Here is a 16,555-nt window from a genome sequence, read left to right as displayed (position 1 = left end):
GTTTATTGGCTCAGTTTTAACCAATGTATTTCTGAGAACACATTGTACATAGTTTCAACTCTCCTTTAAGAATGAAACTGCAAATTCACCCACATTATTTATTGATGATAACACATGCGCATTGCGCACATCATGGTCATTAAAATAGTCATGCAGTTCTGCAAAAGTGCAAAGAAACACGGATGAAGCATTTCTCGTATTATTATTGAAGTGCTCGTAGATAGAATAGGCTTAATAACATACATTTAACTCTTGATGTCTCCCAGCTGGTATGTGATATCACAGAGGACTGACTGAAAACCATAATTAAAAAAGTTCATCCTACCTCTGATCGAAAATGATGTGATCGGAGGCCCACTACAGGACAGATAACAGATGTTAGAATGACACATTATGACGTAGCATTATCAATAAAGTATGACAAATATATATACATTTATATAATTTACAATAATTCCAGATATTTTAGGCTACAAACACCCTCATTGTGTTCACACTTATTAACGCCTATGTGTGTTTGTTTTCTCCTACAGCCCATACCGGAGATATATCTACACTTTTTGCTAGTAGAAATCAAACAGATTGAATACATCCACAACATGCAGTGTGCATACATGAGCTGTGAGGATGAGGAGATGCGGCTGGCCTGCGCTATACTCACCGCGGCTCTTGGTGCGTCCGGAGAGCACTGATTTTATTGGATGTTTTCCATTACGAAGCCTGCGATGCCAGCAGCAGAAAAACAAAATAGTCGCAATAGTCCCGAGCAAAAGCAACAGCAGCAACAGCACACATTGAATACTGTACGGCCTTAACAGCACCAAAAACGCCGCAGCAATCATCATAAGACGAGATGTAGGACAGATCCCGCAGCCTCAGACAGCTGGCTCCTCTCCTGCCGATGTGTCGCTGAAAGCTCAAGATGAGAATAAAGACACTGTCTGACATACGTGAAGCATCGCAGAGCAAACCGCGTAAAGCGTACAGGTTCAAAGTAGACAGTCCAGGCTATTGATATCATTATTGTGTGAGGTACAATGCATGACTCAGCAGAGACGCAAGTTTTATTTATTTATTTTTTTCTAACAGGGGCAGGGAGAGTCAGCAGATTCGGCTGAGCATCGCAGTAATCTGCTGCAGATCTGTGGGCTGCCCAAAAGGATGATGCTGCCATATCAATAACAATAGTATTAACAATAATGCAGAGTTATGTTTGTCTCTGAAGCTCAGTCCTGTCATAGCATATAGAGGACATATTTTGCGTTTTAAGTGTCACTCATATATAATTATAGATAATACAACATGGCTGTCTAGTTTATTTTGAAGGATATTTTGCTCTCCAGGCTTAGTGAAATGTACCCTGTTGTACTGCCAGACCCTAAAACGAAGCAGGTGCTATGAACAGACACTTTCAGGATTAGGCAGAAAAATAGGAACCAACTCTAATCATAATCCAACATGGGTTATGTAATTTTTGCATGAACTGTTATCATTAGAGCGTTTTTTTTCTTCAGTCAGATTAAAAACTCAGGCAAGCAAAGAGGAGAGAAAAAAAGTTTTATTTGCTATTTTAAAAAGGGCCATTCTACATCCATAAAAAGACCAGACACAGTGTTCACATAATACTATAATACATAATACTATAATACTAATACTAATAATAATACATTGCATTACATCAATATAATTTACATGATGAAAAAATAAGATTGTTATACATGTTACCAAATTATTGGAATGTTTGTATATGGTTCTAATATGTATGTTGACCTATGTAGCATTATTTAGTAGAATGGATGTGATATTTGCATGCAATCTATAACAAAATATGAATATCAGCATATGTGTACTTATTATGGTAAATATGGTGTATAGTATTCCATATATACCAACATAGAGCATGTGTTCAATTTGTGTCACTTGTGTTAAATATGCCTGTACAGTTGTCATGTGCATCTTGTTTTAAGTATGTCAACATGTGTTTCTATTTGCAAAAATTTGCACATTTTTATTGTACATATAATGAGAACACTATAGCCACATTTATTGTAATACATGTACATGTATAAGCTTGTATCAATGCTATTATTATTTGTATATTCACATTTTCCTGGTCATTTCTGTCAGTTGCTCATCTCATATGAGTTTCAGCCCAGAGTTAAAGAGAATGACACCTATTGAAAGAGGCTTGGATAGGACACTGCTACTTACCCATGGATGTTGTCATCAAAGTTTATACAACATAAATTCTATGTCCAAATAATGACAATGCATTGATGTATAACATTATATTAACATAGTTGCTACTCCAACATGGCTACACATTTTTGTTGCTTTGAAGTTACTGAAAAATGGAACTATGTTGCAACGTTACCCTTTGTTTAGCAACATTTTTCATCCACAAGAATAGAGTTATGAAATCATCCCCCAAATTTATTGTCTTCATGAATGAATTCAAATTGTACTTAAAATCTATAAAAATTCTAACAATAACAAAGGCACAAAAAATATATATCTTTGAAAAAAGATCGAACCCCCCTTATTGAAAACAACATTTAGACTGTTTTATATGTATTTTATTTTTATCTATTTATTTTTATTTTATTTCACCTGCTCTGAATTTACAATATTGATGTTATTATTATAAGTTTTACTGTTGATTGATGTTCACCTAGCATTCTTTCTACACTTATGCAAGGTATGTACTGTGAAAAACGTGCCAGAAATGTTTATTTTTGTAATGTTTAATAAAGCATTGGAAAAAAAAGTTACTGAAAAATGAAAAAGTTAAAACCAGCTATAGTGTTATTCAATACTAAAATATTAATAGAGTGATAGTTGGCAATAGTGTCACGCTTTGGACAAGCCCGGAGAAGGTTAGAACAGACGAGTGGAGCTTAGTCTCCCGTTTGTTCTGCTTAAAATCCATTAACCCCGTCCGTGCGGCACACTCCGTATATAAAAAGGAGCGCTCCGGTTACACGTGACTTTGCAGCCCAGACTAGCTGCCTTTACTTTGATTTGGGGATGTTGAAGATAGCTACCAGCCGTCAACTGAGGAGCAGACAGGATAAGCAGTAGGTAATGCCATGCTTCATCTGTTGATTTCAACCATATTTAACGCCAACCTAAGTCAAACTTCAGAACGTGTTTTGCTTGCATTGGCTTATTGGAGTTAAGACGTTACAACCGCAAATGTCAGAGAGCTAACGCTAGCTTACCCTGAGCCTGCACGCTTTGCGTCCCGCTTGGCTTCTGTCAGAGCGGAGCATCCATTTCAAGATGTGGCTGCTAATAACGCTGCTGGACAGAACATGGTTGATAATACAAACACATCAAAAGGCATGTGAAGTAATTGGCGACAGATTGCGATACTTTTACAGTCATATACGTGTGAAGTTGCAGAGGAACACTGATGGGGGACAGGTAGCTAAGGTACATGCCGTTAAAGTTAAACTCAATACAAACCATGAAAATATCGCGGAGGCGCGTAACTTCATCCTTGCTCGACGGTTGGAGTGTTGTTCACGGTTGTTCAGGAGCTCAGTGCTGCTAATGGTGTCCAAGAGCTGTAGTGCAACAACACTTTTATTTCGTCACAACTGTTAAAATAATAAGTAATTTTTTGTCAAAATTGGTTGTTTTTTTTGCCTAAATCATCTCCTCATGACACCGGCCACCTATGTTAAAATCACCTACATCCTCAGTTGATCAGATCATGTGGTTTTACCCCTTTAAGATAATGGCCTATGTCAAGTGTGTGACTTAAGCGGATTTATTATGCCAAAATAGTCAAAATAAAATGTGACTTAGGCAATTTTTTGAACAAGCCTTTGTGACTTAAGCAAGATATGGTAACACTTTATTTTGAAGGTGTCTACATAAGTGACATGAGCGTGTCATAAAACATGACATGGGATGTGTCATGAACATTAATGACACTTTGAAGTAACATTAATGCTCATGATACTTGTCATGTTTCTGACAGGCTTGTGTGACTCTTATGTAGACACCTTCAAAATAAAGTGTTACCATATCTTGCTTAAGTCACAAAGGCATGTTCAAAAATTGCCTAAGTCATTTATTTCTCCTAAGATACATAATTTACACTCAGTGTTATTTACTATGCCTATAGCCATCCTTTGTTACATCCTTTCTGAGTGAAATGATCAATAAATGTCATATGTTACACTTTTGGTGAAGTTTTTTGTGTTTCCTGCAAAACTTGAAAAAATGAGTTTGGCGATTATTTTAACAGTGTGACGATTTATAGAACCCATGTGCAGGCTATCATTGCTCCTAAATTAATAGTTGTGCCGTCATTAATCAGCTGAAACAAAGAGTTCACATATACCTGTTCCTGTCTGCAGTACTGGTTCCAAAGAAGTTGGGAAGTTGGAAACCTAAATAAAAATTCACAGTATGGTATTTACAAATAAAGTTTCCCTGCTGGAGCATTAGATATACTGTCTTTGCACTATAAACAATTTAATGTAGATGGCACAGGATTTGTAAATCATTGCATTCTGATTTTATTAAGTTTTTCACAGCATCCTAAATATTTTGTAATCAGGGTTCTATATAATAATCAATACTCAGGCCATTGAACTGTGCTGACCCTAACCATTCAAAGTCGAGCCTTGTTTGCTATTGCTTAACAGGCTGGTACACTCCACCTTCCCTTATAAGCATGTTTAGGATTACATTAGTTTGTTTTTCCTCAGATAAATGTCTTCTCCAATTCAAGCAGACGATGACGAGGTGGATGATGAGGTGGAAGAAGTGGAGTTTGTATCAGTAAGTCACATGTGCACTTTATCTATTAAAAATCAGTGGGTTCAAAGGATATGATAAACAACTGCATATGCTTACTTTCTATCTCTTGACATTGACAGGACTGTGAAATCACTTATTACCCTAAATATATCATATTTGATTGATTCATGCTGCTCCATATATTCTGTCACTGTAGCCATGATTTAGATCAACTCAGATTTCATGGGAATGTTACATTTAAGAAAAAAACCTTTCTATATCGTGTGTGGTTTACGGACTTCTTTGTATTTTATAATGAAAATGTCATGGTGTCTTGCACTTGCTTCAGGAGAACCCAGTCAGACCAGTATTGGACTGCATTGATCTGCTGAGTGACAGTGATGATGAGGGGTGTTCATCATCGGCAGGCACGGTGAGTTGCTGAAAATGATTTTCTATCTCTTTATATCTTTTTATCTACTATTTTTATTTCATTGTTTCTGTTTAGAGTTTTCGAAAATGGTTGTCTCCTTTATTCTCCTGTAGATTGAAGACAAAATCAGCCGCCAGAAGGCCCGTGTTACATCCACATTGGACAGGTTAGCACACCAGGTGGCCCAGGAGAAAAAGGAAAGATCAGACAAATGTAGAGCATTCAAGGTAAGTTTACTTCAAAATGTAGTGAACTGCTATCATTTAGACTGTTATTATTAGGCCAATACATTTTTAGTATATATCAGGCTATTTTTTACAGTGATTTTGTTTGTTGTTTTTAATTTAAAGAGTAAATATAACTTTAAATGCTCAGTAGAAATTGTTCTGTGTGTGATGTGCTTATCTTTGGGGTCAATTAAGGTCAGTTGTAGCAGCAACAGTGCCACCTTGTGGGCAGAATGCATACAAAACAAATAACTGGCAACCTGCTGTAGTAGAATGAACAACAGTGTATTCGCTCCATACAGCATTATATTGTTTGTGACCTGGAACACTATCTTTAGTGTCTGCAGCTTTCTGCAGATGTCTATTTGTTATATAAGGCAAGTGACAAAAAGCTGCAGAATATGTCCATTCATCTCTTTATGTCTCTTTTTCAGGAAAAGCAAATCTTACAAAGAGCTCATGGACAGCAGGAGCTGGCTTTTAGTTCTACTAATGGAATTAATCGGGAAGCAAAGCACTGTGTAGACATGTGGTTAAAGATGCCAGGTACAGTTTTAATCTGGATTGGAAATCTGTTGCATAATCACTGTCATTGTCACTTTTAAATCTGTTTGTCTCAGTTGTAGTTAAGCCAGGAGAAAAACTTTAAAAGCATGTTACTGTCATGTACTGTTGGCTATTTCCACCACTATACTCTGTACTGCTGCAGTGATCCACTTTCCTTCTTAACAGGGATGTTTGAATTGGTCATCATCCTTTACTTACTTTGTGTTTTATTTAGTTCTTAAACCTGGAGTGATCAGTACTGGTTTTGGAAGAAGACACAGACCTGCTCCTTTCCCCGGCAATTCAACGAGACACACTTGTCCAGTGATCAACTGTTGTCGCGTTTATGACAATGCGTCCCTCCTTGAAGGCCACTTAAAAAGGTGATCCTTTTTATTCCTTTTAAGTATAGGTGTAATACTTTTTTTTTAACCAATAAAAATGCCATATTTTGCAATAAAATATCTTGTGCGTAGGTTTGATCACTCCCCTTGTGACCCAACCATCAATCTTAAAGGATGTCCATCTGAGGTGTTTGCCTGTGTTGCCTGTGGTTTTCATTTCCAGACTGAAGAATTATGGAGGAAACATGTTGAATCTAAGGTTGATGCACTCTAATGACTGCTCTTTGAAGGATTCGTTAATTATTGTTTGGAATAATTGGTTGCTAACTATAGGTCTACAGTGCAGTAGTTTTATAATTACTTTGATAATAAACCTGTTTTGATCACTAGGTGTCGTCATCTGCTGCTGGTGGTCACAGCATCACTCAGACCTATCAGAGGATTGTGTGCTTCGCCTGTCCTGTCTGCTACTTCCTCTTCAACCTCCGAGATGAATGTCTTCAGCACATGTCAACCAAAAACCACTTCACAGAGTCTCTCACCATGGGTGGTAAGCTTTATTGAATGCTCTTATGTTCTATACATCTTCATTAACCCTCAAAACTCCACGACTCCCCAGGAGATTAAAAAGTTTCCAAAATTCAAACATTCGTCATAGCCAATTATCATCAGATTTTCCAATTTCCGATGGTCCTTGAACCTGTCATGCATCTCATCCAACATAAAATCAAATACCTAATCTGAGCTTTTATTAGTGATATTTGATCAAATTCACTTTATTCCACATGTGTTTTATAATTCAGCCAAAAAATTAAGCATTTGCAGGAGGCAGGGAAGACAAGAAGAGCAGGGAATATATATATATATATATATATATATATATATATATATTCATTCAAGTTGTTATGGTTTGTGTCATTATAGCGGGGTTATACTGTACAAAAGACGTGTTTGACTGTCCCCTGCTTCTAACCATGCTTGTTCTGTTTCTATGGAGCTGCAGGACTGATATATTGCAGTGAAAAACAAGGTCACAGTTACAAAAAGAAAATGTATGAACAAAAAAAACCCAACAACCTGAAACTGCTCGAAGGTTCAGAGAGTTAAAACCTCATATCTAAATCTCAGAATTCTCTTGTCGTGTTTTAGGGTAATTTTTACATAAAATTGTCTTAAAGAAATTTATCAAAAGGTACTAGTCTGCTAAATGACATTGTAGAATTATATTATTTGAGAAAGATGACGTGCATCTTTTATTTTTCTCCTGTTCTTAAAGAAACCAGAGGAAGGCCGTTGCCAGTTCCCGTCTCACAGTACATTAAAAATCGTCTCATCACTTTGTGCAAGGAGGCAGCCTTCAATGTCCGATGTTCTTTGTGTCACAAAGTACTGATCTCGCATCAGGCAGCTCAAGCTCACTTTAAGTAAGTTTAATTGTGATTTATTCAGTGCATCTGCATGTATTAATATGTTTTACATCATATATTGTATCACAGACAGTGATTTTTGTTCAGATGTTTTGTGGAACTGATTTTTCCTATTCCTTTTTTTTTTAGTGTGCACTGCAGACAGGGCTGTGCAGTGGCCAAGGCTGATAAAACAGTGGTGCAGGTTATGAAACAGCTGCAGGTGCGAGGGCAGTGCTCCCTCTGCTGTAAACTCTTCCGCAGCCAAGATGAAATCGACAGACACAAAGAATTGACCGAGCACGACGTGGAGGTCAACCAAACAATGGCGAAAGCTCTCCTTCAGCACTGCAGGTTTAGTGAAATTCAACACACCCACAGGGCTGGAGAGGCACAGAGGAAGAGACAGTCCACAGGCTTTGAAACTCCTTTTCAACAAAGAAACAAGGAAAGGAGTGGTGGTCAGGAATCCCCGGCCAAACGGAAGAGAACGAGCGTGAACGGCAGCACGAGCAGAAAATCAGTGACGGCATTCTTCTGCGAGTGTGGCATCCAGTTCTCAATGGAGGCTACAGCCAGTAAGCATCTCTTGGCTGTGAACCAAATCTTCCATCAGTGTGGCGTGTGTGGCAAACACATGGGAGAGTCCTCAATCGCCCGTCTGCATATGAGTCGCTTTCACGGGGGAGCTCATCTCTCCAACTTCCTCTTCTACTGCCGCAAGTGCAAGGTGGAAATGCCCCGGCACGAAGACATCCTGCAGCACGTGTCAGAAGCTCACAGCGGACACACCTACTTCAGCGAACAGGAGGTGCCCGAAGAGCTCGCCACCGTCCTTGACGCCAAGCCGTCGACCAGCAGCGAAATGTATTCCTCCAAGTCTACAGTCCAGCAGAGCGCAGCAGAGACCGTTAAAACAGAGCAGACTTGGATGTGCAGGATGTGCGAGGACATCTTCGACTCAAAAGAGGCCGTACAGAAACACTGCAGCGATATGAGCACTCACAGCTTCCAGAGATTCATCTGTGGACACTGTCCCCAGAAGTTCTTTAAAGAGTCCACTGTGCGCAGACACTGTGCAAATGAGCACAACGGGCAGATTAAGAGCTCCCACTTCTGCGGCCTCTGCGACAGCATGCAGTTTGAATCCGAGGGAGAGTTCTTGGAGCACTACAAAAGCCTTCACAGTAAAGACTACTACTGCATGGATGATGTTGAAGTTGTTCAGCCTGCTGTTGCTGAAAGCACCAGGCAACCTACATGCCCATGCATGGGTTCAGAAAGGAGCAAAGAGGAGAGCAAAGCTATGTATACACAATGCATGAGGAATCTTTCCGCAGATGGAAAGTGTTGCTACGTGTGCGCTCCTTGCAGCGTATCTGTCCCGTCTTACGCACACATAAAGACTCATGTCCACACAAAGCATGCAGCGTTAAACCTGGACACGACCTTTGAGGTAGAATGCAAAGCTTGCCAGGAGAGTTTTATGGATATACCGAGTTTCCATAAACACTACCACTCCCGACACTGTGCACTGGAACCTTGCACGAGCTCCAGGACCTGCAGTAAAGACAGGAAAGCAGAAGCTACCACTGCAAAAGTACTCAGTGCTGTGGAGGTCACACCAGACACAAATGGTAAATTGCAGTTTTTTGGTATTTATTATTGAAGTTTGCTTGCAGAATTTTAATCCTGTTTTCATGTTGTCATTTCAGAGATTGAAGATGAAACACTGGTGACGTTTTTGAAAATGAATCAGGCCGACAAAGGGAGTGAAGCTTGTGAAAGTAGGCAATACACAATATATATCCCCTGTCACTCACACCACAATAGATGAGCAAGCAAATGCACAGTTTAGGTGTCTTTACTATATTCAAGAGCTTTATTATGTCACATTTTTGTGCTTGTGTTTTCATCAAATTACAAAATATCAGCTGATCATTTATTGTGTGATCTATTACAGATGAATCGGACGAAGAGATGAACCATGAACCATCTTTGAATGCAGAAGACCAAAGAGAATCAGCAGGTCTGTGTTTCACTGCAGCCTAGGGTCACATAAATTAGTCTGATAAACATTGTTTGCCTGAATGGTTCACCATTTGTGTAGTGGCTGTTGAGTTTCCAATAAAAGCAACAATATTTGATAGAGACAATTTTATTGGAGCTCCAATATTTATTGAGTGCTTACCAAGGTTGCCATGCAGCATAAAAACATTAAAATATGTGATAAGTCAGGTAGAAGTTGTCTCAGATGTGCTAGTCAAGGATAAACTAAAGACAACACGTTTAGTCCTACCTCACTGACCACTTTCTTTCTCAAATAGGTGCTCCTTTGACATGATAATATGCAGGAAGCATAAGAAAACTCTAATGGCATAACTGCCATTATAAAAAAAGGTGTTTAAGTTAAAAAAGAGTGCCTTTGATTTTCAGGCTGTTGAATATGTGTTTGGTTTTTGATATGCGTCTGTAAAAAAGCCTTCACAAAGCACTGATTACTTCAGTCCACAGGGGTGGATGGATAAACTAAATTACATTTATGGAAAATATTACTTATTCTCTTCCTGTTCGGAAAAAAATGTTCATTAAATTCTGGTAAAATATGTGAGGCCTTTCAGGCTACTTTATGGAGGTATTGAATGAATGACTGAAATGTAATGTGGTTGTTTTTACTTGCATACCTCGTTGATTTTTATTGTATGTTATTAGTAAGTGTTAGTGGTGTTGCAATTTGCAGTGTTTTGTGTGGATTCAGTGCAATTTGGTTGCTTATGTTCTGCTTCTTTTTTTTTTTACAGAGTTGGAAGAAGCTCTTCAAAGAAGTCTTCTGGAGTTTTAAGGATGTGATCTGATTAGTTTTTTGTGACGCAATGTTTATCTGACATTATATTCAGATGTTTTGTACCAGGTATTTGTGTTCAGAATCTAATAAATAAATGAACAGTAGTTCCTTTTTTATGCTTTGTAATTATTTTGTAAATGAATCAAAATGATAACATAATAAAAAAATAGATCTAAAGCATTTCCGTCATAGGGAACCCCCATATCACACTGCAGAAGGTTTGTAGTTTTGGATTTATGTCTTCTGTTGTGAAGACTCGACAGTTCTGTGTGTCGACACATGCTATAGATGGCACCGATGACACTGCAAAATGCCAATGCCCAACTTGTGACCACAGTGTGAACAGTCTCCAATTGCAGTCTCTGTTTTCATTGAGTGTATTGAATGTACTATGTGGAGCACAGCCAACCTACCCACGTTTTTCTTGAAGTGCAGTCCTGATCTTAATGTGAGAGACCAATCCTCTAAATTAAAGTGGAAACTTCAAGTCCTATTTAAGCAAAGCTGCAATTCTGGCAACAGCTCGTTTGGGCTTTTGTTCAAAATCATTAGAAGGTGAGTGATAGATTCCTTTTGAAAGTGGTTTCACACTACAAATGGGCATTCAGATGTATTTCTGTATTCTGTATTTATTCACGTCCCCTACTCTTTTCTCTGTGCAGAGTTTGTGATTCTTCAGTTTGACTTGGATCAATCAGATAATGAAGAAAACTTCCCATTATACAGAAATAGATTGAGATAGTAACCCAGGTGTCAAACAGTGTTTATCCACTCATGGAACAAGTTATTTGGGAACCCTGGTTGTAGAATTTGGCAGCTTCCATCTAACTACAATGTCGGAGGTGAAGATGCCTCTAAGATTAAATGTGTTTAGGAAACAACTCTAATTCTTACTTAGATGTAAAGTAATTCATCTACAGAGCATTCAGCAAGTAGTGCAGAGCATGGCAGATAGATGTGGGTAATTTATACATAGAATAGTATTTGATTAAAAAAAAAAAAAAAATTTAATAACTGCATTTTTTGAGTGTAGACTAAAGTAATGAGAATATTAAGCACTGCAACAAAGTATAGTTTAAAACGGCCCAGATGATGAAAATTTTGTGGCTTTGATACACTAAATGTTAACACATTATATTAAACATTAACTATGATTAACACTCAGATTTGAACAGGTGCACACAACTACATGAGACAATGAGCCCCTGGGCACAGACTTGCAGGAGGCACCACCTTTCCCCCATATTCTAGTTAAGCCTCTTTTTTGTTTTGTATTAATTTGTAGACTTTATGCATCTCTGTGTTTTTGTGTCTCCACTTTTTTTTGTAGTTTTTGTGTGTAGTGCTTTCGACCTGTTGTGTAGTTGTTTTGTGTCTCTTTATAATCATTGTGTGTCTCTTTGTGGTTGTTTTCATCATTTTGTAGTCAATTTATATGTATTTTGGGTCATTTTGACTCTTTTTGGAGGTAAAGACGTGGGCAGGGTCGCTGACACTTTGGGCCCCTGTTCAGTAATGCACACATCAGACTGTAACTCCTGTTCATTTCTATCAGTCTGTATTATGTTGCTGTCGTGTCAGGTGCATTTGCCCTGACATTTTTCTTGTTCTTTTACATATTTGACAGCTGTGTTAAAAAATTAACCACATACAAATAAAAGCAAAGTCAACTCTAAGTCAGAGTTCCCAAAAACTGTAATAATGTAATAACCCAATAATAAAACTTTACACTCACAAAAACACACAGATATTTGGTATATAGCAAACATGAAATGTGAAAATGTGTAGAAAATTAAATCACAGTTTAATCCAAGTACTTCTGGGGACTTGCTGGAGCTTCTCGGGGTCCTATAGGGGTCCTCGCACCTGACTTTGGGAAACCACTGTCCTGGTCTCCTCGAGAAGCTTCTGTGAGGATTGAGTGAAGGAAGTTGCAGCCCATGTTTGGAAATGTTCTCCCAGAGGCGCCGCTGCAGTCAGCTGGACAGCTCACAGTGTTGATCGCACGCAGGATTTCTCTTCGGGACGAATCATAATAATAATAATAATCATTCCTCAGCATGGCTCAAGCTAAAATACAGGCGAAAATGAACGAAGCTGCCTGCAGCAAATTCAACAGGACGCTGTCTATGGCAGATCGCTCCGCACAACTCCTGGAAAGTTTAGATCAGCTAGAAATAAGGTAAGTAACAGGCCGTACAGTAGCCTACCATGTGCCTTAAACCCAGGGTGCTGTTTGAAGCATTTCTAGCCTATGTTGTTTTACTGTTTGCATGTTTTTTTATTGATATAATATAGACATATTCTTAGCTAGATGAGAGAAATGCGGATGCAATCATTCGCGCTTTAAAATGTTTTTTAAAGATACTATCAGTGGGTGTGGGTGAGTATCTTATAATGATACATGGTTTTAATATGTGTGTTGATTATGATACTCAGAGGATTGTGTTGTCATTCTTCTCCCTTACAACAGACCGTTATTTTTCCAGAGAAAGGATGTGGTTTGAGACAAGAAGGGATGGTCATGTGTTGTCTTTCTCTCTGCCTGTTAGGGTTGAGTCTTTACGCGAAACAGCCTCGGCCATGGTGCAGGAAAGGGAGTGCATCCTGGAAATGATCCAGACCATACAGAATGGACAGGAACTGAGAAACATCAGTGCTGGTGAGACTCAACTTTACTGTGTTTTTAACAGGGAAAAGAAAAAGAAGAAAGCTATTAAACAGTCTGAAACACCTCATTTGACAGCCTAGGCTCCAAAACATGTGTTTTTCCAATACACTGTAACATTGTAATCCAATGAGGTTATGCTTTGAATGCTGTATTGTAGCAGGGTGGTGCTGTTCAAGAACCTCAGAGGATTTAAAAAGAAACACTGCAACATGATAGCTTTTGCTCCCCACCCAAGAGAGGAGACAACCCAGAGCCGTTTCCTTCTAGTAATAGAATAGATAGGAAATACATAAAGGGTAATTGCATTCATTATCATTATCATACAGTGTTTCCTTCTTTCCATTACATCAATACAGTAGCTATAGCCTGACTAATCATCAGCCTACTGTACAAACAGTGGAGTGGACATTACATGAACACTATGTTCTCTACAATCCAATGCAGCCATTAACAGCCATGGACTATAATGTATTATGTATCACTTTTTTGGATGCTATATATTATGCTGTTGTATTATTTTCTCTTGCTGAACAAACAACAAAATTAATAACAAATAATACAATATAATACTAACGTTTTGTTTAGTTAGCTGTGTTCAAAATTACCTTTCTGTCAGGTTTAAAAAAGTAAACTTCGTAACAGTAATATAATCTAAATCACACACTTTTCTTCTTAGTTTTAGTACATACAGCAGTTGCCTTTACACAGTACTTACTGTTGCATGCAGTATTAATATAAATGGAACACACTACTTTGTTGTAGGATTACTCCTTGACCTTTTACCTTCTATATGCTTCATAGAGGATTGTGTAAGAATAGCCAGAAGAGCATGCTGACTTCCATACTGCAAAATGTGACCAGATACAGTAGGGCAGCCTGGTATTTTTTTTTTTTTGGCAAACTACATTTGTCACACTATGTATTTGGGGCATAGAAAATATTTGTGTAGTTGTTTTGTGATGCTATGTAGTTGTCTCTTTTTAACCTCCTGAGACCCAAGCTTTTGTTTGGTATGTATAGTTAGTTTCTCCTAGATATTTTAGATTTGTAGGACCTGATAAGTACAAAAACTAAGCATTGTCTTTGAACAGGAAGTAGTTTTTGAAAAAAATAATGGGTTAATTTTACTGTATAACACAATTAATTCACCAGTCTATAAAACGTTTTATTTCCTTACGTTTACACACTGTCTTTGGAAGAACGATAGTTAAAGTCTATTCGTTTTCAAATGAGGACTTCCTGATTAGCAGTGTCGTAGCTTTTTGCTATTGCTAAAAATAGTCAAACTTGCACAGAATTTCAAACTACAAACATTATTAAGCACAAATAAACAAGTTTTAACCATAAAATGAGATCAGATTTTGTACCTGGTCCTGTTGATTGACTTAACCAAGATGCTGCCATCTGATTTTTACACTGATTGATGTATTGTGCTTTTTCAAGAGTGTGTACTACTGAGGACAACTTGTCATAATTAAGCATCAGGTGCAGAAAACCTAAAGTGAAATGTCCTCATATGAGGACGCAGGGCCACAGGAGGTTAATCATTGTGTGTCTCTGTGGTTGTTTTGTCCCATTTTCATAGTGGTTGTGTGTGTCTTTGCAGCTGTTTTTTTTTTTTTACCTTTAGTGGTTGTTTTGGTCTCTTGGTGTCCCTTTTGGGGCAATTTATATTTATTTGAGGTCATTTTGAATCTGTTTGGAGGTAAATGTGTGTATTATGTTGCTGTCATATCAGATGCCTTTGCCCTGACATTTTTTGTTGTTATTTAACTTATTTGTCAGTTGTGTTAAAAATTAACCAGTTAAAGTAAAAGCAGAGTCCACCAGCCAGTGTTCCCAAAACTGTATTATGGGTGTTGGAATGCCCTGTATCTTGAACAGTGGGAGGAGACCGGAGCACAATCTCAGGAATTCCACACAGCGAGACAAGGGCAAGGATTTGAAACCAGAGCCTTTGTGTCGTGAGGTTACACTGAGCCAATGTGTTATCAATTACAGCACATTGTATAGATATATATTTTTAAAGGAGGAGCATTGATTTCTTTCTTGTTTTGTATTTTTTTAAGGGGAGAAAGAAGAGTTGAATTTAACTGCAAACCGTCTCATGGGCCGGACCCTGTGTGTGGAGATCTCTGTTGGCACGATCAGAAACTCCCAGCAGGAGGAGGCGCTGCGCAAGGCCACGGCTATAATCGATGAAATAGTGAAAAAGTTACTGAATGACATGGAGAGTGGCCGGCAGCAGCTGATGGCCCTGCATGCAGCCTGTGTGACCGAGGCCCCTCCCGTCCCCATCGACCAGAAGTTTCAGGCTGTCGTGATCGGCTGCGCTCTGGACGACCAGAAGACCATCAAACTAAGGCTGGAGACTTTGTTGAGGAACGTTGAAAATGCTGAAAAGAACATCAAGATTATGGATCACCAAAAACTAGAGGATCCAAAAGCCAATGGCTGTCCCTAAGACGTGTCACCAAAACATAAAATATGTCTTAAATGCCACTAACCTCACAGAGAACTGTTTTAATCCTGTACTATCTTTTAGAGGGACTCTACATGTAGCAGCAAGACTAGTCCCTCTGGGAAAAATACAATGATGCTGAACCTTAGGGCCAAAAAGCACAACAGACATCGTTCTCCCTGAAGGAATATTACAGTGACTTCAGGGCACAATCAAGTTTTATCATCAAATTATTTGAATATACGCTGATTGTTTGTGTATGTGCACTGAAGAAAGACAAAAAGATACAAAGCATAGTGCTCCTTTGAAAGTTTGGTCACAGTTTGTTGTAAATTCCAGACTCTAATGTTGAAGTACCTTTTTCTGTTGCAGTGTCTCACCTTTTAAATCAGGCACCTGTTAATGATTGTGTACACTACCTCTGTGTGTGAGAAGGCAACACCACTCACATTACGCTGTGGATTTTAGTTCATATTTGCACAAAGCTGTTTTGATGTCAGAATACGTGTCAAACACATAAATAAAAAACACATTGTCTAATAAGTATTAAAGAGAGGTCTTCTGTCAAGGGTTCATACTTTTTTTGTATTTATAAAGGATCTGAATACTTCTTTCATGACTGGCCATCAATTATTGTGTGAAGTTAGACAGGTGATAGTATAATAGTGCTGCGGTCACATGCCAGTCAGCTATAAACATCTGGATAAGTTTGCCAGTAGAAATGACTCAAGGTCTACTTACTAGCGTTTTCATGAGCTTTCAACATAAATTGGCTTTTGGCCTTGTTAACTTTGCTAATTACTTAGTATCTCAAAATTAAAAATAAATAATTGTATCTCATAATAATGACTTAGTTTCTCATCACCT

At 38.2% G+C, this 16,555-nt stretch overlaps 3 protein-coding genes across 7 annotated transcripts in view; 2 read left to right on the top strand and 1 right to left on the bottom strand.

The window, feature by feature from the left end:
- The window catches only part of dst (dystonin), a 136,770-nt gene extending 135,723 nt beyond the window's left edge, over positions 1–1,047 (bottom strand). For all 4 annotated transcript variants that reach the window (XM_059359820.1, XM_059359816.1, XM_059359817.1 and 1 more), the window contains exons 1-2: positions 662–1,047; positions 326–357 (exon numbers count right to left, since the gene is read on the bottom strand). In XM_059359820.1, the coding sequence (XP_059215803.1) occupies positions 326–357; positions 662–845 (216 nt within the window). In that variant the 5' untranslated portion in view covers positions 846–1,047. The remainder of the gene's footprint in view (positions 1–325; positions 358–661) is intronic.
- A 1,920-nt stretch (positions 1,048–2,967) lies between these two features.
- On the top strand, positions 2,968–10,660 carry znf451 (zinc finger protein 451). Of its 2 annotated transcripts, none has more exons than XM_059323819.1 (13): positions 2,968–3,081; positions 4,725–4,797; positions 5,105–5,188; positions 5,302–5,415; positions 5,850–5,961; positions 6,197–6,344; positions 6,438–6,564; positions 6,696–6,855; positions 7,582–7,729; positions 7,862–9,348; positions 9,427–9,498; positions 9,675–9,740; positions 10,513–10,660. In XM_059323819.1, the coding sequence occupies exons 2-13, from the start codon at positions 4,729–4,731 to the stop codon at positions 10,551–10,553; spliced, it is 2,628 nt and encodes an 875-aa protein (XP_059179802.1). In that variant the 5' UTR covers positions 2,968–3,081; positions 4,725–4,728; the 3' UTR covers positions 10,554–10,660. The 2 variants fall into 2 exon arrangements, with proteins under 2 accessions (XP_059179802.1, XP_059179803.1); XM_059323820.1 differs by having other exon boundaries at positions 3,028–3,077.
- A 1,875-nt stretch (positions 10,661–12,535) lies between these two features.
- On the top strand, positions 12,536–16,422 carry bag2 (BCL2 associated athanogene 2). The gene is made up of 3 exons (XM_059359378.1): positions 12,536–12,738; positions 13,109–13,218; positions 15,297–16,422. The coding sequence occupies exons 1-3, from the start codon at positions 12,617–12,619 to the stop codon at positions 15,689–15,691; spliced, it is 627 nt and encodes a 208-aa protein (XP_059215361.1). The 5' UTR covers positions 12,536–12,616; the 3' UTR covers positions 15,692–16,422.
- Positions 16,423–16,555: the final 133 nt, after the last annotated feature.

This window comes from Centropristis striata, chromosome 20, assembly GCF_030273125.1.
Source record: "Centropristis striata isolate RG_2023a ecotype Rhode Island chromosome 20, C.striata_1.0, whole genome shotgun sequence".
Taxonomy (NCBI): domain Eukaryota; kingdom Metazoa; phylum Chordata; class Actinopteri; order Perciformes; family Serranidae; genus Centropristis; species Centropristis striata.
This window is presented reverse-complemented; position numbering and strand designations above follow the sequence as displayed.

Excerpts from the sequence above, each read along its gene's own strand:
- bag2 (XM_059359378.1), top strand. The coding sequence starts at position 12,617 with ATGGCTCAAGCTAAAATACAGGCGAAAATGAACGAAGCTGCCTGCAGC. Across the intron at positions 12,739-13,108 it reads TTAGATCAGCTAGAAATAAG|GGTTGAGTCTTTACGCGAAA; the intron begins GTAAGTAACAGG and ends TCTGCCTGTTAG. Across the intron at positions 13,219-15,296 it reads ACTGAGAAACATCAGTGCTG|GGGAGAAAGAAGAGTTGAAT; the intron begins GTGAGACTCAAC and ends TATTTTTTTAAG.
- znf451 (XM_059323819.1), top strand. The coding sequence starts at position 4,729 with ATGTCTTCTCCAATTCAAGCAGACGATGACGAGGTGGATGATGAGGTG. Across the intron at positions 6,856-7,581 it reads AGAGTCTCTCACCATGGGTG|AAACCAGAGGAAGGCCGTTG; the intron begins GTAAGCTTTATT and ends CTGTTCTTAAAG. Across the intron at positions 9,741-10,512 it reads AGACCAAAGAGAATCAGCAG|AGTTGGAAGAAGCTCTTCAA; the intron begins GTCTGTGTTTCA and ends TTTTTTTTACAG.